This window comes from Crassostrea angulata, chromosome 3 (assembly GCF_025612915.1).
Source record: "Crassostrea angulata isolate pt1a10 chromosome 3, ASM2561291v2, whole genome shotgun sequence".
Taxonomy (NCBI): Eukaryota; Metazoa; Mollusca; class Bivalvia; order Ostreida; family Ostreidae; genus Magallana; species Magallana angulata.
Window position 1 is genome coordinate 49,602,982 of NC_069113.1, and position 26,313 is coordinate 49,629,294.

General features: G+C 35.8%; 1 protein-coding gene across 1 annotated transcript; it reads left to right on the forward strand.

Moving 5' to 3' along the window:
* Positions 1 to 25,801, forward strand: LOC128177094 (spatacsin-like). Its single transcript, XM_052843644.1, has 44 exons — positions 1 to 217; positions 655 to 821; positions 2,183 to 2,380; positions 4,266 to 4,881; positions 5,831 to 5,957; positions 6,366 to 6,516; positions 6,957 to 7,228; positions 7,517 to 7,690; positions 7,809 to 8,003; positions 8,183 to 8,382; positions 8,577 to 8,734; positions 8,995 to 9,181; positions 9,523 to 9,690; positions 10,100 to 10,206; positions 10,303 to 10,454; positions 10,827 to 10,970; positions 11,087 to 11,156; positions 11,246 to 11,417; positions 11,793 to 12,019; positions 12,116 to 12,224; positions 12,427 to 12,586; positions 14,573 to 14,762; positions 14,863 to 14,934; positions 15,142 to 15,290; positions 15,813 to 16,007; positions 16,104 to 16,211; positions 16,557 to 16,734; positions 16,980 to 17,197; positions 17,331 to 17,468; positions 17,697 to 17,861; positions 18,142 to 18,294; positions 18,730 to 18,846; positions 19,032 to 19,170; positions 19,437 to 19,588; positions 19,828 to 19,965; positions 20,077 to 20,140; positions 20,738 to 20,899; positions 21,059 to 21,201; positions 22,293 to 22,400; positions 22,689 to 22,857; positions 23,057 to 23,133; positions 23,382 to 23,531; positions 24,693 to 24,844; positions 25,077 to 25,801. Exons 1-44 carry the CDS (start codon positions 18 to 20, stop codon positions 25,255 to 25,257), a joined length of 7,272 nt encoding a protein of 2,423 aa, XP_052699604.1. The 5' UTR covers positions 1 to 17; the 3' UTR covers positions 25,258 to 25,801.
* The last annotated feature ends 512 nt before the right edge of the window (positions 25,802 to 26,313 follow it).

The following is a 26,313-nucleotide window of genomic DNA, read 5'->3' on the forward strand; positions in this document are numbered from 1 at the left end:
CAAAATGTCACAAGACGATGGATGAAGAGAAGAGTGGAATTTTAAAATGCTTCATTTACAAATTCAAACAACATGTCGATCTCAGTTCTGTGAGTGAAACATATCCATGTGTAAGATGTAGGCTGTTGGCATTGGTGCACAATGACTGCACTCTACAGTTAGTGCATTTGGACCCAAAAATAAACACCGGGGTTCCCTCCCTCCAAAATATCAAAAGGTTGGTGTTAGAGCAGTTATGTATTCAATATACTTAAACTAGCTAATTTGTGGTGTCTTGTACCGGGTTTTGATTTTATCAACAATATCTAGATTCCAAACAGAAACACGGCCAAAATTAAAAATTGATTTGTTTGATGTTCTCCGACCGGCCAGGGTCGACTTATACTAAAAGTATACAGGTTGGGATCAATCTCCCAAATGGGATATAATAGCCCGTTTGGGATATGATAGCCCAAATGGGATATAAATTTAAAGTGCAAAAAATTAAAATTTTTGATTTTGAAATTTAGTAGTAGTACCATATCATAAATTATTGTTGCAATCAATTTTACTTCCAATTTCATCAAATATATATATATGATTAGATAGAAAAAAAGATTGATTACCCGTAGTCATTACATTCATGCAATATGAATTCTGCAATATGCTCTTCAGCTTCACATGGAGGAAACTAAAGGCAGTTGACAGTACTGTAAGAGATGGACTCCAGTTTGCAGTTATCACAGGGAACAACACTCTGGTATCTTATAGGATTACTGGGGACCCACTGAAGGCTGATCCTAGAGATTCCTACAACCTGACAGAGGCATTGATAGGAGCAGGTACTACTTCTTAGATTCTTACTCACATTTAGATTTCCAAAATGGAATTTGCAATTTGAACATTGTAAAATGTATGTCATTCAGTAAAGTTTTATGGGTCTTAAGCTGCTTGGTTCGATTTTTTGTTATTACAGTATGAAATAATTATACATACAAACCATTTATCTTAGAAAGTTATGAACTTTCTTCTATTTACACCAGCAGAATCAGTCTTCTTTCAAAGTTAGAAATATTCAAAGTAAATAAAAATAATTTCTCTTTGGGCAAATGAAAAAACAAATCAAAATGCATCATGGGATGTTTAGAAAAGGAAACTGTTTGGTTTTGTCCCCCGAATGATTAGGGTCATTCAACCCACATGCTATACATCGATTGTAAACAAAGCAAAATTCAGAAATATTATCGAACAAAACGTACCGGTACACAGGTTTATTTGTAATTTGTCTGAACATTACGACCTTTTTTATAGTGATGTCAAAGTCGTAATACAACCATACCCATCTTGACGTCAGGGGTGAATTTTGACATGAGGCGAAATAACGCGATACCCTATTTACATTGTTTGTTTTGTTAACAAATTTTGTACATAATTTTTTCATTGAAATTTGGCTTAATTGACAAGAAAAACTACTGCAATGTCTATTATTATGCATATTCTTAGCATAACCATTGTTTAAAAACGTGCACAAAATTTGATATAAAATCGGTCCAAGCAGCTTTAAATTAGGGAACTGTTCTATATCTAAAAATCATTTTGTAATATGATAGTTATTTTACTATCGATGGGTTTGGATCATTTGTAAAAGAGTGGACACTCAATATTGTAGTTTTTACCATTCCAAGTAGCTTTAAATTAGTAGAATTATCATTTTCCTTACATTTGTCTTTTTATGTGATCTCAAATCAGCTGGGCTGTATTGTTAAATTAGCTAGCTGCTAATTCTATTTTTCAAAATAACAATAAAATTTCGTTTAATTTTCTCCTACCCATTATTTATGAACACATTGAATTAGTTTATCTTGTTTGGCACGAGTCATTTTGTCAAAAAAATGGTAATTCCTATTATTTGTAAACAAATATGAGGTTCAAGCTTTGTTTACATAACAGTGAATTCTTCTGTATCTTGCTTGTTACTTGACATCTAACATTCAAATTTTATTATTTCGTACATAAAAAATAAAATTTTGATCTTAAGTCCCTTTAACATAGGAAGATAACAAGTATGATTCAGGGTTCTAAAGGACAGCTCAAGTATGGTAATTTAACACTACAGGCAGATTTAATATGTGCTTAAATTTCTTTTCTTAATTTGATAACTTTTGAATTAAAATGACTAATCCTTGTGTCTTTTTTGTTCTAGGTTTATTAAAAGAGAACCAATCTCTGAAACTGTTAGACTTGTCACAGCAGCATGTTGTTTTGGAAACAGAAGGATTAATAGCAGGTCTGTCCCTGACCTTGAGTGAGGTGAAGGTCATCTACAAGATTCCTTACGATTCCCTGTATCAGATCTGCTCAGACATTCTGATTAAATTCAACACTAAACAACTTGAGTTTTGTATCCTTGTTACCTTTTAAGGTACGGGTTCTAAATCTAAAAAGGTTGTTTAATTTTTTATAAGATTCATGTTTCTAGAATTTTTTTTTTTTTTCCTGTTATTTGATGATATCTTAGTGCCAAAATTCAGCAAATCATTCTGCATGTGCCGATGATGTATTTCAAGCACTTGTATGAAATTCATTTGGGAATGTCATGAGATGCAATCTAAAGTACATACTATGTTTCAAATTATTTTTTGCAGTCTATTGTAATTGTAGAGACTAGAAATGCAGAATATATTTTGATACCTTTAAGGGTCTAAACTGCGAAAATTTCAAGCTGCAGAAAATACCCTTTGTACAGTAAACCTTAAACCTTTTATTTTGCTGTATTCAAAGTAACATTTAACTTTTAAAACTTTGCAATGAATTAAAAAAGTAAGTTTTTTCAAATTAATTTTGTCCTTAATCTTTGACCTAGATTAATGCTCTAGATTTCTTGTTTTCATATATTTGGACACCTATAACACAAAAATAAAGGGACAACAAAATTTTTAATTCTGTTCATGTAAATCAGTAAAAGCTATAAGGTATATACCTAGGGTAATAAGTTAATATACAACAATGAAATGGCCTTGACCTTTGACTTTCATATAATTTTCTTGTACCTAAGTGATACATGTACTACATCCTAAGAGGTCTGTTTCAGATGTCTTTCTGCCTTTTCAAAATCCAGGAGCAATTAGTTATTAATTAAAAAGTTTGGACTGTACATCAAATTGAAGGTCAAATATGATCATGGTTAGATTTGTTACTTGTACTTTATTTTGTGGTCATGCTGAGGTGCTTGGATATAATTTTTGATTGCTGTTGTGTTGAGTGCTTTTGAATTTTTTTTAAAGGCAAGCACCAGTAATATTGCAGGTACACGAATATTATCTATGTTGCACTGCCCTCACTTGCCCTGATCATGTTCTTTTTGTCCATGTTTCTTGGTCATTGAATGAGGTTAATCAATATCCTTACAATCAAATGTTTCAAGATTAACAGTTTTAAAATGCATCAAGACATTTCTGTGAAATGGAGTTCTAGTCCTAATGATTCTGAAATAGTCAAGCTTCAATGCAGTTCAACTCTTTGTACCTGGTATCTGTTGAACACACTGATTCAGCTGGAATAGGATGCTTTTAAGATAGAAAATTCAATCTATTTGGATTGTTTGGCAGTTACGTCTCTGTATTCAAATCATATAATCAAAAATTGATTGCGATATTGAATTTTCGTCAAGTAATTGAGCTATAAATATTAATATGTAGACTTATGATAAAGGTGTTTGCACTCTGTTATTTATCCACATTTAATTAGAAACGTCCGTCACCTTGTAGCATACTTTTTGCGATTAATAGAAATCTTGGGAAGAATCTTCTGATTAATCATGATAGATTTTTTTCTGACAATTCCTTAGAGATGCTGTTTTATATGGATCATTAGCTGGATGTGTCAGGTCCTTGTTAGGGTGATGTCAGTATGATGTAAAGAATGGAGCAGTTTGCTTTCCAGAATCTTTTCATAGACATGGAGGTTTAATAAATCAATTTAATGTTGCTTCATTTAAAATGATAAACTCAACCAGTATCTGACTTGCTATTTAGAAATGAGAGTATATTGAATCTTTGTGGAAAATTACTGTAAATCAACGCATCCAACAAATTACATCCCGATGAATAAGCAAAAAACCCACATTCAAATGATTCCACAGTATTATCAAAGATAAAGGCTCAATGTTGAGAACAGCTAGGTCTGCTCTCTAAGTATGATGCAGGCCTAGTGAATTATACAAATGATGAATTGTAATATTGAACACTACAGGATTTATTGCTGTATAATCCTTAACCAGAAATTAGCATTTCATGATCTGAAGTCTGGAGTGCTCGTTCTGAGACTTGATCTCAGTCAGTTTTTTCTCCAACATAAACAGCCACTGTTCTGGAAGTTCTCGGATGACCTGGAAAGGTTGGTCGTCTTGGATACGGATCGAGTTCTTTGGGTTTTAAATGTGAATGAGTACACTTCTGTGAAAGAAAACACAGTGAAAGTAGAACATGAGAGTGTGGACAAGTTACAGGGGGATGGAGAATTTGTCAGTTACTCAGCCAGTAAGATGGGAGATGAGGCATGGAGGGAAAAACTCAAGTTCCTGTTCAACAAATACCACCAAGGAAGATGCTCTAACCAATGGCACACACCGCAAAAAATGGCAACCAAAATTTCAATTACTACAGCAACGAAACACAAATCCAAAAAACACAGAGTTTCAGGTTTTCAGAAGGAGAAAGAGGGAGCAGACCCAGAGGATAGTTACATAGAGAGTAAGGTGGTACTACCAGCTCTAGACACCACTTCCTGTCATGTGACCGACTTGATGTTCTACCATTCTGTAGTGTCCATTAGGTGGAAGATGAGGGATCAAGTGTTGTTGATGATCTGTAATTATAAATCTGGAGCCATCCTGCAAGAGAGGTCAGTATTATTACCTTAACTCAAATTAAGTCTTCTGTTGGTTTTAATTTCCATTTTGATAGGACAAAAGAACTTAAGCATTAAATATGATAAGCTAAAGTATCAAAAGGCTCCTTGAAATGAACTTCATCCTGTTCATAATTTTACTTTTCACTAATACACAGTTATTCAAGATTTTGATTTAAATTGGTTGTATATAATTATATTACCAGTTTGTGACACACTTGATATGGAAAAATTTATGTAAATCTTCCACAGGCAATTTTGTTGTCTAAAAGCCAAAAGCATTTGGTTTAAGTTAAACAATTTGATCTATACATTATTGGTTGATTATTTTTTGTCTTTAAGAAATTTTAATAAAATTCATTTCGTGGTTAAAAATTGTACAATTTGAAAATTTCAAAACTATTATTTATGTATTTGATGAACTCTCATCCACATTGAATCTTAAATCTCCAAGTACATCTTTGTATCATTTTTTTATAAATAACCTTTTCATTACGATTTTACTATTATTTTTTTTAATTTTTTTTTTTATAAAATTGTGAAATTCCTGAAAACACATACAAACAATAAAATAGAAATTACAAAAAAGGCATTTATTTACATCAAAGAAGTATAAAAATAATTCTTGTTTTCTCCTCACAGATAGTTACTTTGATTGGATTCCAAACATATACCGCATAGTCCTTTAATTTAGACTTCGTTTACTGCCAGTTGCATGGAAAATTTAAAAAACACCTTCTAAATTACAAAACAATGTAACATACCTGAATCACTTAAGTATGTGTTGATTATTGAGGGCTTATCATATCAAGTCATTGGAAAAGTAAACTGATAACCAGTACTTTTCCTTCCAGATGCAGGAAAACTTACTAAAATATTAATTTTGATATCAAATACCAACAGATAAAGTTTATTACAGATCACTTTTTATGTTCATTCACAGGCTCTCACCCTCAGAGCACCTGGTCCTGTCCATGGAGCCGGACAACCCCCACCTTGTCCTGACCCCCACCCATCTCACCTGTGTGGTGGTGGACGGTTCCCTACAGCAGGAGGATGTGGTCAGTAAGGTGAGGTCTGATTGGCTGACCATGTGGGAAATCTCTAAGTCATTGCTGATTCTACTGTTTTTCATTTTTTGATTTGATGTTTTATTTTTAGAGTTTATGGAATTGTTAAAATCAACTTGTTTGTAATTATGAATGTTTTAAAATGCATCAAGTTTTTACTAGTTAGATAGATTATGGTATAAGTAGGGCCAAAGTTTGGGGGGGGGGGCTAATGTTCTTGCAATTTATGTGACATTTCATCACTATCTACATCTATATCTACACACGATGATGAATGCAGTGTCCAGTGTAGCAGACTACCTGCTCATATTTACAATGTTCTGTGAGGGTCGATTTTACTTACTCCCTATGTTTTATGGGGCCAGGACATTCTATGTTCTATGCTATTCCGTACATGTATTTATACAGACAATGATGTATGCCGGGGCCAGTATTGCTGACTCTCTGTGTCACATCAACCACTGGGGGAGGTGCTCGGTCCCCATCAACACGCTGGACATTGGACTCAAACACAGACAGCTCGACACCGTCTCTTTCTTCCTGAAGAGCAAAGAAAACAGTAAGGAAGGATTTACAAACACCTACACTTATAAATGAAAAGCAAATTTATAAAAACAAGCAGAAACTAAAACTTACACATAATAAAATGTGTATATAATGTATATATAATTATAAAATGTGTATATTATGTTTATGCCTTGTACAATGAATAATTTGTATTTTTTTATTTAAACATTTTTAATCAAACCAGCTTCCTTACTAATAAAAATGGTTTAGTGGATAGTCATCATACGTGTATTTTTTTTTGTTTAGGTTATAGACAGGGTTATAAGTGATAATGTTTGAATGACATCATGTGAACAGCAGTTTTACTTAATATTGTTACTTGAATAATGTATAATTTAGAGTTACAATGTAAAAAGTAACATTTTAAATGCTAAATAAAGAGACATTAAAAAAAAATGTGGTATTTCAAAAATTTAAATCTTTTATTTCAAGTGTTTTCCCAAGAAGATTCAGATGACCCAAGTTCCCCACCCCGAAACACCACCCCTCCCTCCTGGACCACTACAGGCAGTCACCATGACAACCTGATGCAGCTGGAGCCGGCCTTGACCCTGCTGATACAGACAATGGCAGACAGTGCCACTGACAGACAGTCTGTCAGCTTCGCACAGAAACTGGCCGACCTGACTCTCAACTTCTTGTACTGCCTGCTGAAAGATGTCGTACATTTGACCGAAACAGCCAAAGTCAAGGAAAATAAAGATGTAAGTATTTATTAAGGAGAATTTAAGTCATTCATAAAATTCTGTAGTTTTAACAACTAACTTTCAATTTTGATGGAAAGGTTTTAGCATTGGTATTGGATTACATGTATTATGATTGAAGAGGGTTTCATTTTAATACATTCATTTGATGTACATGTGTATAGGATGTGATAGTTTCTTTGAAAGATTTGGAAATATAGATTAACATGTTTATAGAAGTTTGAGTCTGTTCTGTTTAAGTATGAACAGTTACTTGACATTGCTGACTGTGAGTTATATGTTGTGTAGGGGGAGCTAGCTGACCTGGAGGCTGTGACAGACACTCTGCTGTCCTTTATATCAGAGGCAAGGAAGTCTGTCAGGCAGGCGGGAGGCCAAGACTTCAGTACCAAGAGAGCAGAGAGTCTTATAGAAAGGAAAGGAACTGCACGACAAATTTCAAAGGAGGAACCAGAAGCAAAGGTGGGTGATTAATAAGGAACTTTATAGATTGAAAGATACTTTCTTACACTAAGTTAAATCATCAAGTTGTTGTAGTTTTAAACTACTTGCAATTGTATTAGTATTGTTTTTTCTGAAGGAGCATACGGAGAAGGAGGATATGTTGAGTGCACTGTTGAGCAACACTGTCCCAGAGCTTCAGACCAAACTGTGTGCTGCAGGAATGTCCAGCATGGCGGCCATGGACAGGATCTATCAACTGGGGATGAGGCAGGCTCACTGGTGTCTCTGTAAGAGAGAGGCCCAGCCTGCAGTTGTTATACTGGCCAATCTGGTAACAATTTGTAATAATTTCTATGAACTTCATACATTTTAACCACAAATATTGTACATCTATAGTTTGTAAATTACTATCAAAGTGTTGAAGAAATTTTGGATCTAAGACACAAGTTTATTCATTGCTGAAAAAAAAAATGATGTTTAATCTTTATCTCTTTGCATTTCTTTTTACAGGGACTTGATGTGGACAAACAATTGTGGGAAATAGCATCCTTGACCCTTGATCCTGATATCAGACAGTTTATCCTTGAGGAATGTCTAAGCTATTCCTTAACATCTCAACAGGCAAGTGATGTCAACTTCCTAAAACAACTGGAGAAGGCCACGATAGAGAAACACCAAAGCATGAAATCAACACCAGAGAAGAATTTGAGGTATCTTAATTCTATATATTTAATTCATTACAATTTATTGGCCAATAAGGAGACCTCATGGGAGACAAGTGTTGATCATAAATGACTTTGAAATTAAATTTCTTAAATATGTGGAATAACGTTAAGCACTTATAAACAGGAAGGATTATGTTCACTGATCTTGTACCCTAGTTCATTTCTCACGATCTTTGCAGTGTGCAACAGCAAGAAATGGAGTCCATCATACAAGAAGGGAAGAATGCAAAATGGCCTCTGTCGACAGAAGTTAGCTCCCCGAGTGTTCTTCTGGACTGGGTGCAGCACTGGGGCCAGGACTCAAGGGAGCTTATTCTGTTGGAGGCTGGAGCCAAAGGTCAGATGTTATCTAGTGTGTATGAAAAACTTAATACTTTAGAGAGTGCAACTCTTCATTTGCAAGTGGACACTCTGCTTTGTGGTGCTTCTATAAAAATATTGAATGTCAGAATTTTCAAGATTAGTTTTCTTCCAGATGTTTAATTGATATACATATAAATAATTTGCCTAAATTTGAAATATCTGATTGAACCATATAGATGTTGAAAATGAATCGAGTCAGTAGAACTTCTTTCTGATACTTGATCATGTCTGTAGATGAGAAGGATGTAGAGGCAGAGCTGTACCTGGAGTATTTGCTGAGGAATAACAGTAGAGAGAGACTGGTACAGTGGATCAGGACCCGGGGCTCAGAGCACGGGGAGGTCCTACACAGGCTCCTGGGGGGCAGTGACAGCCTCTGTACACAGCTCACAAGGCAACTGATGATCACAGAACTATTTAGGTAAGTATGTGCTAGGAGTTTTACAGAGTACTTCCTCAAGTTACTTGTATTAGAGACAGGTTGTTGTCAGGAAGTAATAAAGGTGAACAAGAAGTGATTTGAAGTATAGAAGACAGGAATATATGCATGATTATAAGGATGTTTGCTTTAGTATAAATGTGTTTCAATTCCTTTTCGGTAAAATTAGATATGTAATATCTATTTTCGACAGTTCTGCTGCAGCAGAACTAATGAAATATTGAAGCACTGAGAATGAAGTTCATTTTATATTTTCATCATGATTGGAATGAATTTCATTTGATGTTTGTGCTTAATCAGCACTGTGTTTTTTTTTCTACAAGACTTGGGATTTATGGAGAGATAACCGACACCACAGCCTTTCTACAGAACTTGAGGTCTGTTGGCGGACCTTTAGTTCGGGATATCCCAGGATTCCATGCTTCATTCATCTCCTTCTGTATCAGAGAGAATCTACCAGACGTTCTGTGGCATTACTGTACAGATCACAAGTAAGACTATTTCAAAGAAAACCCTAAAATTATGCTGAGCTGTATTCAGTGGTTTGTGTGATGAGAATATGGCTTTATCCATAACAAACATCATAGTACCATAAATAAGGTATTTTTTACCATGAATTCTCTTCCTCGCTTTTTTGCAATAAAAAATAATTAGCACAGAAATTAAATAAGGAAAGATGTACTGGTACTGTAAAAATCTTTTAAAGTTGCATGAAATGACTAAAGCTAGTTAAAGGTTACACATTTGCTTCATTTTTGCAAATTGCCATGCAAAAAAACACCCAAAAAGTTAAAAAAAACTTGAACCTTTTGATCTTTTGACAATTATAGTTATGAAATCTTTTTTAAGCATACAGTTGTTTGATATTGAAGTCCTTTGGTATGAATTTGTTTATTTCAGTATTGCAGTAGATATGCTGCAGGAATCTGTGATCACTCAGGGATGTAAGGCAGACTGGATGGACATGTTTGTCAGCTTTTATGATCTCGCTCAAAGAAAAACCACTGGTAAGACCAAGAGTCAAGCTTTACTGCATGTACAAAGTTAATAATATACAGCTTGGCAATGAATGCATGTCATGCACATCTTTTTCTGTATTGCAGAGTGCGAAGCTATGGATGTGTATAATCTAAGCCTGTCAAATGCAGCATGGAGCTATAGTATAGAGGCTCCCTCTATAGTCAAACTGTTGAATCAAGGGCAGACAATTACAGCTGTAGCTACTTTGATGTACTCACCTGTTACCCTACAACAGGTAATACCAAGCAACATTAGAAGCTAAATGTGAAATATAACAATTATACAGGAAACACATATACCTGAAATTATATATTACTGTGAATTTGTTCGAATTTGCAGAGGAAAAAATTGTGGAGGAAAAAATTTTTTTTTCCAAGGACTTATGAAACAGAGTTTTAATTCATTAATGTACAAGCAATTCCTCAAAATTACATTCCTAGAACCTTTAAACAATTGTCAATCCACAAAAATTGACCTCCATGAATTATTCAAAAATTATTCCAAGAACAGGAGACTCTTGTATGTAATACATGTAATAAATCCCCCTTTAATTGGGATTTGATAAGTTGGTTGATATTATAAATTGATATTGTATCTTGACTTTCAGATTGTGTCAGGAAGCTTGGCAGAGGGTGAGCTGAAGGAAATAGAGGAGAAGTTGTTGGAATATCCCAAACTTCACGGGACATTCTTCTCCGTGTCTTCCCGAGAAATCCCGACCAATGACATCACAATCTACCAACTACTCAAGGTACAAGAGGAATCTCTGTAAAATTCCTAGGCTTGTCAGGCATTCAATCAGTTTTTATGTGTATAATTAGATTGAAAGCATTTTGAAAATTATTGTAGTCCTTTTATATTACACAGAATAACGCTGCATTTGATCCAAGTAGATTATTTGGTTGGCAAGCGCTCAATACCCTATACAGCGGTGAAGGTACAAATAATACTGATTCTTAGTACTTTTATCAGTCCTTCCTATTTTAAAAGAAAAGTGAGTTTCTAATTTGGAGCCCTATCTTTCAGAGAGTATGAAACATCTGCCTAGTTTTTCACAGCCTGACTGGGTGACTCGATTTGGATACACAGAGAGAATTCGATACACCTACTACCTCAAGCAGGGGAGGCCAGCCTTTGCCTTCTTGTCTTTCCTGTCAGAGGAGATAGACTCTGTGTCCGCGGAGGTGTGTCCTCAAAGGTGCGTCATTGTTAGATGAAAGAAAACAATCTTTTTTAAAAATTAAACAAATACAGTGAAACACGCACATAATGAAGTGCCAGGGACAAGCAATTTTGCTTTCTTATAAGCATAATTCATTATATTTATCAAATTTACAACATGTTTTATAGTCACAGAATGAAAATCACTTCTCTGTAAGCATCAGTCCATTGTAAGCATGTTTGCTATAACCATGTTTTACTTTAAGTTAATATTTATCTTGTAAGGGAAGTATGTAAGAGATTTCATTTAGAGATACAGAGGAGAATTTTAGACTACTATGTTTGGTATTCACTGTGAGACACACTGTCACAGGTGTATAGATATCTTTGATGTATTTTCCATCCTTGCTAGGTTGACGGAGGCTGGTAACACCGCCGCTTGGATCGGTCTGCGTAACTACCACAACTCCCAGGTGGCGTGTTCCTGTGTGGCTTTTATTGAGATGCTGGGTCAGGATTCCCTGGTCCTACGTACCCTGTTACAGGCCGGACAGGAAGTACTCTTCCATCTGAACGGGAACCTGACGACAGCAGGGGATCAAAGGCGGGAGCAGGCCAAGAAAAACGATGAACTCATAGGTACTGTAGATTTTTATCAAGTCTCATGAAGTTAAAGAAGAATGACATTTGGGGTAATGATGTCTGATTTGTAATACATGGTACTTGACTTTTCAGTGTCCTGGCTGTGTGCCTGCTTGGTCTACAAGGGTCAGCATGCTGTGACCTTGCTTCAGCAGTTGGAGGACGCAATTAGTGGTTCATTAAAAAAGGACAATATTCCCAGGTAAATGCTCTGGACTGTACCTGAAAAATAACTTGATTGTTCATACTTCTACACTTACATTTGCATGTATTTCATCTTTACTTCATGAAAAATGCATAATGTTTTGATCTAGACTTGAAATATCAGTTTGTCAGCTTTGATGAACATTGTAATGGATCAAAACCATGGTGTGATATTCACTGGCCATTTTTTGACTTTACAGCACCAGTTTTGAAGCAGGCCAGAAGTGGACAATAGCGGTGGTGTTCTGTCAGCTGATGTCCATCCCCTGGAGCACCACCTTCCTGGAGACCTGTGCCAAGTCCGACAAATGGCTGGCCTTCCTGTGGTTCTCCCAGCTCCACCAGTACTCCAAACAACAAGTAATGTGGCTACATCTGTGTTGTCAGGAAGCTTAAGAAAAGAACTTGATGAGATATTACACATTTAAAAGATTACGAATATTTGGTTTAATCATATTTAATCATATGAAAATGCTCATGTTAATATAATTAATAACCTTTATATATATTTTTATATTAAAAAAAAAAATCAAAGCACTGGTACAATATTCTTCTAAAAATTAGCATGAGGGTATAGCTTTGAATTAATCAGAAAAAAATTGATTTTATTATCCTCTCTCTCAGAAAACTATTGATAAAAATTGATAGAAAAGGCTTTAAGATGGAGCAGTGCTTTTAATCATAAAAAAACAGTGCGTTACTCTTACCGTAAGTTTTATTGTCCCCCGCCGCAACGCGGTGCGGGGACATAGAAATGCCGGGCGTCCGTCCGTGCGTCCGTGTGTCCGTCCGTCACACTTTTTTGTAAGCGCTCTCATGCCTACAAATTTTGACGGATTTTCATTAAATTTATACCAAATGTATATACCACTATTACCTTGGTCAAGTTCGAAAATCAGCATTGGTTGATACTTTTTGTTGGAGTTATGAGACTTTGACCACAATAATGACTCTGTTTTATCCAAAAATTGACCTTGTAAGCGCTCTCATGCCTACAAATTTTGACGGATTTTCATTGAATTTATACCAAATGTTTATACTACTATTACCTTGGTCAAGTTCGAAAATCAGCATTGGTCGATACGTTTTGTTGGAGTAATGGGACTTTGGCCGCAATAATGACTCCGTTTTATCCAAAAATTGACCTTGTAAGCGCTCTCATGCCTACAAATTTTGACGGATTTTCATTAAATTTATACCAAATGTATATACCACATTTACCTTGGTCAAGTTCCAAAATCAGCATTAGTTGATACTTTTTGTTGGAGTTATGAGACTTTGACTGCAATAATGTCTCTGTTTTATCCAAAAATTGACCTTGTAAGCGCTCTCATGCCTACTTTTGACGGATTTTCATTGAATTTATACCAAATGTTTATACTACTATTACCTTGGTCAAGTTCGAAAATCAGCATTGATTGATACTTTTTGTTGGAGTTATGGGACTTTGACCGCAATAATGACTCTATTTTATCCAAAAATTGACCTTGTAAGCGCTCTCATGCCTACAAATTTTGACAGATTTTCATTAAATTTATACCAAATGTTTATACCACTAATACTTTGGTCAAGTTCGAAAATCAGCATTGGTCAATACTTTTTGTTGGAGTTATGGGACTTTGACCGCAATAATGACTCTGTTTTATCCAAAAATTGACCTTGTAAGCGCTCTCATGCCTACAAATTTTGATGGATTTTCATTAAATTTATACCAAATGTTTATACTACTATTACCTTGGTCAAGTTCGAAAATCAGCATTGATTGATACTTTTTGTTGGAGTTATGGGACTTTGACCGCAATAATGACTCTGTTTTATCCAAAAATTGACCTTGTAAGCGCTCTCATGCCTACAAATTTTGACAGATTTTCATTAAATTTATACCAAATGTTTATACCACTAATACTTTGGTCAAGTTCGAAAATCAGCATTGGTCGATACTTTTTGTTGGAGTTATGGGACTTTGACCGCAATAATGACTCCGTTTTATCCAAAAATTGGCCTTGTAAGCGCTCTCATGCCTACAAATTTTGACAGATTTTCATTAGATTTATACCAAATGTTTATATCAATAATACTTTGGTCAAGTTCGAAAATCAGCATTGGTCGATCCTTTTTGTTGGAGTTATGGGACTTTGACCGCAATAATGACTCTAGTTTATCCGAAAATTGGCCTTGTAAGCGCTCTCATGCCTACAAATTTTGACGGATTTTCATTAAATTTATACTAAATGTTTATACCACTAATACCTTGGTCAAGTTCCTAATCAGCCTTGGTCGATGGACTCGATACTAGACAGCTTGACCGGCGGGGGACCCAGGAATTCTATTCTTGTTTTTACACAGTTGCAGCCCCTGCTTTACAAGTTCAGATGTCGCCACCTACAGCAACATCTACACTACGTCATAGAGAACGCCGAGTCCAAGATGTCGGTGGGAACTCCCTCTCCCTCAAGTCAGGGGAAACAGCACCCCACCAAGGACATCCGATCCTCCCTGTACGCCCGGATTGGGCTCACTAAGGACAGAGACCACAGTACAGTTCTAATGCAGTGACTGATTATTTTAATCACTTTTTTCATCAAACCACATACATGGTACAGTTTACATCTCTGTTTTCTGTTTTGTGTGTGCAGATGAAGGAAGCAGCAGTGAAGAAGAGGAAGCCAAAGAAAATGTGACCGACAGGGACAGCTGGCTTCAGCATTGTAAATTAATCTTTATTTTTAAGTCTGCTGCATTTATGTATAAGTACATTAGATCTAAAAGGTTATAATAAAACATTACAGAAATTAAACTTATAGATGTAGCATTAAAATAATACACACTGTAAGCACTAAATGTAACAAGTCCCAGTGTATAACTCCCTGATACTCCAAGTTCTATTGTCTTTATCACCTGTGTTTTTCTCTCAGTGATGAACGTGGACACGGAGTCTATCCCAGACGACCTGTTCCAGGTGATCTTCATTGCCCGGGCCACCCCCTCCCCCTGGCAGGCCCTGTTGGTTTACTCCATACTGCTGCACAACCCAGTCCTCTCTGTGCTGGCCGCCTGTGATGAGGTGAATACCACTACTAAGTTTAACGACTTTATCAAAGGTTATTTTTACCTGGTGTTATTTCTGCCTTGTTATGGTAGATAAAGATTTCACCCATGAGCTGCCACATCTAATGAAGTGACTACCTATGTAGATACTGTATGCAGGGTTATTCTTGCCCAAGCACAGTAATCTGTTGTAAAATATGTCCCTATTTTAATTTGCCCTAAATAAGTTGTGGAAGAGAGAGTTAATTTGTGGTGTTTCATAATTTACGGCAAATGGAATGAAAATGAAATGGAAACCTTGTTTTAAGTTTCTTCATAGTCAATAAAAGTAAAGCAGTGATGAACATTGTTAACTACATTTTCTTATTAAATGTTAAAACTCTTTTTAAGATAGAATTGCACTAACGTACTTTAATGTACAAGTAGCTCATTAGAATCTTATGCATGTTCTTGTATGTAGTTTGATACATGAACATGTTCATGTATCATGTTTACCATTCCACACAAACATGCACAGCTCTGTGACCTTCATTTACAGGAATCTGATGTCTTCCCCTGTCTCTGTGGCTGGATGGTAGCCATGATGGACACTGGGTCACATGATCAATTTATTGAGAATCATGGGAAATCAGTCTGGACCTGGGGATCTAAACACTTTGACAAAATCCTGAATATCTATCTGGACCAAAACTGGATATCCACATTTGCAACAGGATTAAATATTTTTCTTCCAGTAAGTTTTTATCTTATTACTGAGCCCATTGTGTATATTCCAGTTTTATGATTTTATCAATGGATATAGTTTTGTACACTTATTTTGTCATTGTAGGAGTCTCCATTGCTTCCTTTCTGTAAATTCTCTGCTGCCCTGAATGAAAGAAATGATTATAAAGAGTGTAAAGCTTGCTTGGAACAGTTTAAAGAAGCCATGCAACAGGTTAGGAACTCGAATACTCTTTTTTTTTTTTTTAAATCAAATATTTTCTAGCATGCAAAATTGAGAAAATCATTCTCTGAATTTTTCTAATATATTGTTTCTTCATGCCTTTGCTCGTCTTGGTGTAAAACTGTTTTTTTAATTATTCAACTTGATGATTTTATTTAAACTCTGGCAAATGTTATGTACGGTAATGATATGTAACAGGCTCTGTTTCTGCAGTGCTCCAAATAGCACTAGCTTGTGGGTTATCCCTTTATCTTAGTCAGAGGAGCATTGGTTTTTATACTGAAGGGTTCTGAGTTCAAGCCAACTTGGATCATTCCTCTTATTCTATTACAATAGGTCAGTGGGTCAGAAGTGGCTACTGATCAGCCATTGTATGCCACCACCGACTGGCTCCAGCAGAAGACCTACCACATCATCCAGCACCATTTTCACCATGCCACCACCCTCCACTCCCTGCACCACCTCCTCAGGCTCCTAGACAGCCAGAGCATCATCCTTGTTTTCAAGTTTGATGGTAAGACACTCCTAGCATAAAAAAGTCACCGCAAACTAATCTTAGAATCTAAATAATGAAATACAGTGAAACATGGTAAAAGCAAAGCACCAGAGATGAGCAATTTTCATTCATAATGAGCATCATTTTTTATCTCCAGTAATATTGATATTTAATTTTTTAAGAACGGGGAATAAAACTGAATTTACAAGCACTGTAACTGTGTAATGTTTTTTTTAAATGTACTGTATCTTTTGCTTTCACAGTGGTTGACTTTGGTCAACTGTCAAGGCTGTTAAACATCATTGTCAATGCCCATATACTAGATGTCAATTTCAAAAATCTGGTGTCAGGCAAAGAGGAAGTATTCCAGCAGGAGTGCAGAAAGGTCATGGATTACCTGATAAACAAGTGCATGTTTAAAGAGGCCAGGCTGATTGCTCGGGAGAGTGGGATCAGTATGGATGATGTCACTATTGCTGAGGTCAGAAACTCCTCCATGTTCATTTTACCAAATGTTCGGTGGTTTGACTTTGAGAGATGTAGGAAAGATGGAAAATGATTTTATATTTAATTCAAAACTTCTCTTGTAAATACTTCATAATCAATTTTTTCAGAACAAATGGGAGAAGCAGAAGTTGTCGGTGACCTCTCTGTGGGAGGATCCAGTGACCCGCAGGAAGTTATGGACGGCCTGTGAGGACCGCTGTACACACCACAAGGTGGCGCCACTCACCGTGGCTCAATACTTCCAGGTACATGCAGGGCCTTAATTGACGGCATACTTCATCAACTGTACGACTTCATCAACTGTATGGCTTGTCTTTGATAAGTGACAAAATGAGCATAATATATGTATATGTATTTATAAGTACGGTAGTTTTAAAATAAAGTCAGTTTTTATAATTTAAAAAGTGCTGCACTTTATTTAAGTGTAATTCATAACATGTACATTATGGTTTTGATGATATCTTTATCATCAGAGTGAAGCAGAGCAGACAAGTGACCTGAGTGAGAAGGCGTACCTGTACCAGCTGGGGCATCAGTGGATCGAGGGGACGGAGACCAGTTGTAACCAGGAGTTCGGGGACCAGCTATACAACAAGATGTGGAGGGCTCGTATTGAGAATGCTGTCAACATTATTCAGGTGGCTTCATCAAGAGAGACCACTCTCTTCCAAATTAATTTTTTTATAAATATCCTAACAAATTGCTCAAAAAGAATGCCTTTGTTTTAAGAGTCAGAGTAATATTAATGTAAATATGTCACATTCTCTTTTTATTAGTTTTTCTTTCATAAAGTAATCACAATATTGTGAACCTAAGTTTGAAATGTTTTGCATCTCTTCAATGTCTAAGCTTATATTTATGTAGTATCCTGTAAATAGTATCCTCATTTGAAATTAGAAATTTGTTGTGTTTATGTAGACTGGGCACCTGTCGGGCTCAGTGGATGTCCCTGAGGACCTGTTCACTCTGCTGGAACTGGACACTGTAGTGGGCAGCCCATTGCCCACTGAACTCTTATCTCTGGGCAAAATCCCCAGCGTGGACAGCTGCCCTATTGACCTAGCAGAGCAGGTAGATGATTGGTTATTCGTGCAAGACATAATGATAAGCCACCTTTACCATTTAAATGAAATTACGAGCAGAAAAATGGGTTACCGGTACTCATTCAAGATATGTTGATGATAAATCAGTTTTTAGATGTGATTGAAATGAAGGGGTTTTCTTTGTATGAGCAGATAACTGCTCAAATTTATCAACTGATTTAGGAGAGATTTAAAAGTTCCCAGAATTTCAAAATAAATTTTCAATGATTTCATTTACTTGCTCATGTATTTAACTTGAGATTGCATCATTTGAGCGTGTATGTGCATTGTGTAATGAATGTTTTTTTTCATATTACAAACACGGGTCTGTTATTTGTTATTACATGTATCATGCCATGTAGCAATCATCCATACAATTTATTCAACAGATAGATGATATTGTTTGGGTTTTTTTTTAATATAGGAAATAGAGGCTCTTCAAGAGATCATTAACCAGTTATTAGACAGGGGCTACACCTCCCACTGCTGTCGACTGGCCGCAGAGTTCGGTGTTTACAACAAAAATCTTGCCATTGTAGTGGTATGTATTTATATAGCAAGATCAACCTCACTTGTCTCCTGTTGTTAAACGACAACCATTCTTTACTGATAGACTGGGTACTATACTTCAAAGAAGTGTACTATACTTCAATGAAGTGTTGTTTTCAGATAATTATTGCAAAATGATTTTAAAAATTACAATTCACCCTTATTCTTCTTTCTCAGACCTGTATTCGACTGGCGCGAGGGGTGGCCGATGTGAACAGCCTACCTCCCAACATCAAATCTATCCTGACTGGGTCTCCCTCCAGACAACACAGGCAGTCCATAGCCTCACCGGTCTCTATACCCTCTATATCCAGTGGTAAATTTTTAATATTAAAAAAGATATTGAATAACGTAAGTTTCTATAATTCCTTATAAAGGGCAGATAACTTTTTGCATCTGCACTAACATCTTTCAGTTGATAATAAAAGAAAATAGATTAACCTATTATATCAAATCCTATGGATTCATGCATAAATCATTATGTAGTCAGAAATACATGTGGGTCAGAGATTTTGGGCTTGGTAAGAGACAGTCCAGAGGCTGCTTTTTAAGATAAATTATGATAACTGTTGATATTTTCAGCTGTGAACATTGGATCTTTGGGAGGGATGAGAACAGACTTCCTGCCTCCGGACAAGGAACAAATAATTGTTACTATGGAAACTCTGGAGAATGAGATCAACCATGGGAAGAAGTGTTGTAAAAGGATTGTAACCTGTTTCCTAATGGCCTGTGTAGGTTGAATAGATTAAAATAATCATGGCTAAGATAAATGAAAACAGTAGACCCTGATAAAAACTGATCTTTTTCATGTTACTTTAACCTAAATCAGTTTTTACACTGATTTTTATGGATTCATTGTGCATAATCATGTACATGTAGAATTTTCATATGTTATATACCGCTTTGAGAAGTTAAGTTTTAAAGTGTATGAAGTTTGCAATAAGTATGATGTATGTTGGATTTTGAATAGATTCTAGAGAAGACGTACGAGGATATAGTGCCCTGTCATGAGTTTGAGATACTGAAGCAGTTACTGAGGTCCCAGTCCGAGCAGAAGTTCCGACTGGCTGCCGACTATCTGGGTACCTCCAATCTACAGTCACTGCAGGTAAACAACGAGGTCCTCTTACAGTGGTAACACAGTACATAAGTTATTCATTGAAATATGAAGCTTTAGTTGATAACAAACTTATTTACTGTTTATTTCATCATATTTCAGATAGCAAGTTTCATCTGTGATTCCATTGTTGAAATTTATAAAGTCATGTATGCAAACAGCTCAGGTAAGATTTTTCAATACAGAATGTCAGAGTAAATACATACTATAGTTTGTCCAAAGTTATTGCTTCCATCACTTTTGGTGATTTTTAATAAAAAAAAAAAATATGTCACATACCTGTGAAAGAAGTACAGTTGAAATCGATGAAATGGAAAATATCCAAGATATCTTCATTGATAAATTATCCTTTTTCACTCATAAAAGTCTACAGGAAGGTATACAAATTTCTTACGGAGATTTGTAATGGGAAATGTTTACAGCTTTTCTCCATTCGGAAGTACTCAGGGCCATCGGACACCTCGCGCAATTTTTCAATGTTATCGTCCTGGCTTATTAATGGCGGATGCAATGCAAAATCCCCGTAGACTTTCTATTTTGGGATGTGTATTGAAACATGAAGCGGTGATGGAAGCAAGAACTCGGGACAGAGTATAGTTCTGATAGTATTTCAATGATGGACATGAAGAGTATATATTAGAAGTTCTTTTTCTATCTATGCATCTGCCAATAGGTTTCTGTTACATATACGGTATGTAAATCGATTCTTTGCAACAAAGTACACCCAAAAAAAAGGTTGAGAAACCTACTTGGATTTTTTCAGCTGGCATCAAAAAGGACCAGGCCTCCTTCTTTAACCCCTCAGAGAGGAGTGAGGAGGCGGTCAGCTTTGTCAAGCTGTGTCCCGTGCCCAGCACCCTGGGGGACAAGCTACTGGAGGCCCTGACCTCACTATCCGGGGACGACCAAGACATCCCCAAACACAGTAAGGAGAGTTAATAGAATGTTCTTGACATTAAGGCTGACTAGGGGGTTAATAGAATGTTCTTGACATTAAGGCTGACTAGGGGGTTAATAGAATGTTCTTCAGAATTAAGATTATGATTGATGTTGTAAATATGATATGTTCATTTCCTGCTTCCAGTCCTGGATATCCAGACAGAGTTACTGATCCTGGCACACCTGTGTTACTCCGGGGTGTGTAACATGGAGGGGATCTCCAATGTGCTGAGGGCCGCCCGGGTGATGACCGTGTGGATGGAGAAGGAGGGAGAGTTCTCTAACATGGTCAGTATACACACAATAATGACCACATTGTACCTACACAACCCACACAGTCGTATAAAAACACACTGAGGAAATAAGGCATAAGGGTATCATTTGTTTTTGTATACGGGGATATGAAAATATGTTGGTCACATCATCAAATCCCATAAAGCCTGAAAGGTTTCTTGTCTCATTTAATCTGATGATCCACACCTGGCAACTCAACATGATCCACCCCTTTGTTGCACTGATAGATATATACCAACACACTACTTAAATTCTAACTGAATTATTATGCGTTACTTATGGTCAGTACACAGGCAACCAATAGTGACAACAGCATACCTACACACTACTTTGACCTTACTTACCAGGGTAATTGTTACGGAGTTTATCAACATGGTCAGTTCAGATTCAGACTATAACTCATTGTACCTACGCTGTACATACCTCTGAGACCTGACCTATTTTAATGTACTAGTATTCTTAGGTAGAGTACAAATATTAGATAAAATGTAATACAGCATAATGGGTTATTTTTATTCCTTGTTATATCCCTTTTGGCCTACATTGTTCGTTGTTTATGAGTGCTAGTGGGTGTAAAAACAACATCTGTTTGTCTGAAAATAGATTCAGTCAATCAATATCAATGTTAGAAGTTCAGGCAAGGGGATATTTGACAAATAATTAATGCTGAGAGCTAGGGAATTAAAATAGTGATAGAATCAAAAAAGTTAGATACAGTGAAACTTGGTTATACTAACATCTAGTTACATCTGATTTACTTTGCTCATTATAACAGATGAATAAATTAATGAAATATATATAGGGAATTTGCAATTAAAGTGTTTTCCTTCTTATGACTACCCTATATAACCATTGAAGCATAACATGCAAAGATTTTTGAATTTTTTGATTAGAACTATATACAGTTACTTAAAAAAATTGATGTCTATCTAACAATTGATTATTAGAATTTATTTTTTAAAAAGTCATTATAAATAAAAAATTTTCTTGAACATTAATTTGATCTGGTATACATACAAAACGTATTGTAATTTATACCTGTACATTCACACCTGTAAGGGACAGCATCAATTGTTCTGTCATAGGTGAGGCTTCTGACAGGGATCGGGCGCTTCAACGAGATGATCTACATATTCGACTCGCTAAAGCAAAATGAGCAGTTCGAACTCCTACTGAGGAAAGGAATTGAGAAGGTAATATTAATCTTAAAATGTGTTTGAAAAAAAAGGATTTTATAAAAAAAAATGTTTATGAATTAAATGCTGTAAGATATTTCTTTTAAAGAGGTCAAGGGTTATCAATTGTAAAACAAACATATGTTCTCAATGCAATGTACTTTAGGTGTGATTTAAGATAGCTTTTCATGATAATTAAACATTAATCATTATGTTGGTTATTTTTCAATTAACTCGGATACATTAATTTGCTGCACTGAATCTCTTAAATATTCCACTCTAATCAAAGTGATATCTTAATGGTAGGAAAAGAGTCTGAAGATGGCCATTATAGATTACTTGAAGCGGTACCACCCACAGGACAATGAGACCTTTGACATGGTGGCTCATAACTTCATGATGCACCGCGAGATCGCTCATTTGCTGCAGAGCAGAGCACAGCAGATTCTGGAGACTTTCAGGGAAATGAACATAGGTAGGGAACATCAAAATCAGTCGACTGAATGATCAAACGACTGAATGGTCAAACGACTGAATGGACAAACGACTGAATGGACAAACAGACAGTACCCTTGATTGGTAGACTTGGACATCTGTTGTACTGATGAAAAAAATCTGTAAAATTTTGAGCGATTGTCGTGGTATCATGTTTATTTCACAATGATTTTCTGTAGATTCCTCTCCTGAAACACAAACAAACTTGCAGTCAGTCGTACAGTTCTACATGGATGCTGCAGAGAGCTACTGCAAGGTGCTTATTATTTATATGTCAGCCATGGGATTTCTTAGTTAAGATGATCCACAATACATGTATTAGATTATCATTAAAGTGCAAAATATTTTTTAACATTATAGTAGGATCATTGTCCATGAATTTATGTACCCTTGAAAGTGTGATTTTTTTCGAACTCCTCTTTAATTAATTGATGTCTTTGAATATTGATGAAACTGCAATAAGATTGAGTCTTTTTTAAAATTTCTTGATTGACCTGTTTTTAGGAGGGCTGTATGAGGAACGCCCAGTCATGCATGAAGCAGGCTAGACTGGTGGCCTTACAGTTGCATTTTATAAGTGCGGGGGTCAAGGTCATTCATATGTCAGATGAGGGAGCTGATCAGTTCATCAAATCTCATCCCCGTTTTTCTGAGGTAAGCACACATTTCATGATAAATGTTCTTTACATCATATCAAGCATGTAGTTTTTTACTTTTCGTGATTGGTTAAAATACAAGTATATGAGATACAGACTGTATATTTACTTGTGCCAATAGTGAAGATTTTGCAAAGCTATTCTTCAAAAGAACACCATATGATGTCAGTATTTGTATATTTAAAGAAAAATAATCTTTGAGTGAAATAATAAAATCAATGTGGGACATAAAATGAAGTTTGAAATATTTTCGGATGGATACTGAGGTACAAATATTTTGAATTTTGCTCATTAGGAACCTATTTTTTGGGAGTTGATTTTAATCAACTCTCCTATGCAGTTACTCTGGCAAACCAAAAGTGAAACAGTGTTTGGACCCTAGCACAAATCATCACCGCTGACAAGACTAAATTCTTGTAAATAATAGAAAAAAATTCGATGTTATTTATGCCGAAGCATTGTTTTTCAAGGAAACTTATCTATAAACACTTTGAAAATAGTCAAATTTTATATACTACGAACAATTTAGATATTTTTGTAGTCTCATGTATTCCTACCCAGAGTTAATATAGTCTCGTTCAACCAGACGCTTGGCTGTCTCCGTAAATCTGCGACAAGCTTGCTTGTGGGATATTAACGGAGACAGCGGAGCGTCTAGTTAAACGAGACTAGAGTTCGATATCAATAGCGCTTGGATCCATACAATTTTTAGAATTGTTTCGATAACTAATACTAATACTTTGATTTTAAAAAAGGGAAAGTTTTTAATTTGAAATACTATTTCACTTCATATTAGAATACTTTATGAAATAATCATTTTTCCAGGAAAGATTTTTATGCATGACAAACACTTTGCCAATAATGATACCTCGGAAATTTGTTAGTCACAAAAATTTGTATAAAGATGGTTTTAATTTTGTCATATGGCATCCTCAGATTTCTGACTGAAGTCAACAGACGGCCATCTGCCTCCCTATATCATGAATATTCATTATTTACACAAATATAAATAATTGAAGTCTTATCCAATTTGCGCATTGTTGTATGGATAGAGTTAAATAGGGATATATCCCTCTGTGGGTTTACTCCAAAATAATTAGAGTCTAATGTGTGAGGAGTGAAGAAATGATATTCCCGTTGGATGGTTCAATTCTTACAGGCATTGATTGTCAGTGAGAGCTACAACAGGAAGAGCTGCTGGGGGCATGCTCTGTGTCACAACGTGCTGGTTAATGGAGATTTCCGCTACCTTCAGGAATTAAAGAGATACGTCAAGTTGACAAACTCCCTCATACAAGAAGTTGTTAAAATGTAAGGCTTTTCTTAGACAGTGCTCATTAATCCTTTTATTGATATACATGTATATTACAGACTGGTATGAGTAAAAGCTAAACTTTTTATCTCTTACACTATGATTAAAAAATAAATTTTCAAAGAAAGAAGATGTAAAACATTGATTGAAATTCTTATAACCATGCAGAAGGTAAACCTGTTACATGATTATCAGAAGGAATTCACCATAAATATTTTTCTTATTCCATAGCTTTATGGAGGATCCAAATCGCAGTGTAAATCCAAAGATCCTTGAGAAGTTTATCGGACACTGCACAGATCTAAAACTCAAGATCCAGCTGGCCTCGGACCTGGATCTGCGCGGCTTTGTGTCGGAGCTACAGAGGCGCGACTGTTCCAGCTATGTACAGGACATCATGGCCAGCTCCTGATGTGTACACTGAAGGCTTTAATTCCTGTTATAGCCTGATTCAAAAGTTGAACCACATTGTTTTAGATGTCTTCCCTTCATATTTCATGAAGATTTTCGTTACTTGATAGATATATTATATATCAAGCATATTATTTTGTTCTTGTTATATATCTGTCAATCTTATAAAGATAACAGATTTAAATAAGGTAGAAAGATGACTTTGATATATAGTTACAACTCAGGACATAAATTTAACACTTGCCAAATGCAAGTAAAATGTAATGTTTTTTACTGTTGACAATGCAGTCAGTGCTACAATTATGGAAGTGTTCATCGACTGATGATTTAAAGATTTGATTTACATAGTTATCTTTTATATATGTACAAAAGATACCTCTTAGAGAGATACAGAACGACTGGCAATACACTTTGTTAGTGATGGGCATTGAGATACAGTTGTCAGGTGTGCAATATACAGATTAATAATGTATATTTTCATTAAGGATGCCATAGACTGACGAATTAATTTTTCATTCACAATAAATACTTTTTAATATTGGAAAGGTTCTTAGTCATTCATTTACCGGCTGGATGGCCTTAGGTCGAGTGTCAGAAAAAAAGGATATGATGAATGAGTTCTAAGTATGGTTATTGCTGTGAAATGCCGTGAATGCAATGAAAAATGATGACCCATGAATCATTAACGTGGTCAGCTACCCTCGCCAGGGACTGGAGTTCTACCCGAGCGCGCACATCACGTGATTGATGGCGTCACGTGACATCAGTGACTCAGCCAAAGGAGCTTGTCTGTGATTTTATGCCTAGTTAGATAGGAATCGGCACGCCAATTACTTCCAGGGAGGACTGCATTATTTATGTAATATTGCAGTCAATATTTATCAAATTAATGACCCAGATTTTTTCTTCGTTCAATTACTGAGTGATTAGACTGTTTGGGCGAAAGAGTCATCGACGTTCGCTTTGTTATCATTCATGCAGTAGTTAAGATATTAGCATTTTATGGAATGAGGCGAACTTGAAGACATATAAACAACTCGAAGACGTACCCACTCCT

Excerpts from the sequence above, each read along its gene's own strand:
- LOC128177094 (XM_052843644.1), top strand. The coding sequence starts at position 18 with ATGGATGAAGAGAAGAGTGGAATTTTAAAATGCTTCATTTACAAATTC. Across the intron at positions 4,882-5,830 it reads GGAGCCATCCTGCAAGAGAG|GCTCTCACCCTCAGAGCACC; the intron begins GTCAGTATTATT and ends GTTCATTCACAG. Across the intron at positions 11,157-11,245 it reads TACCCTATACAGCGGTGAAG|AGAGTATGAAACATCTGCCT; the intron begins GTACAAATAATA and ends CCTATCTTTCAG.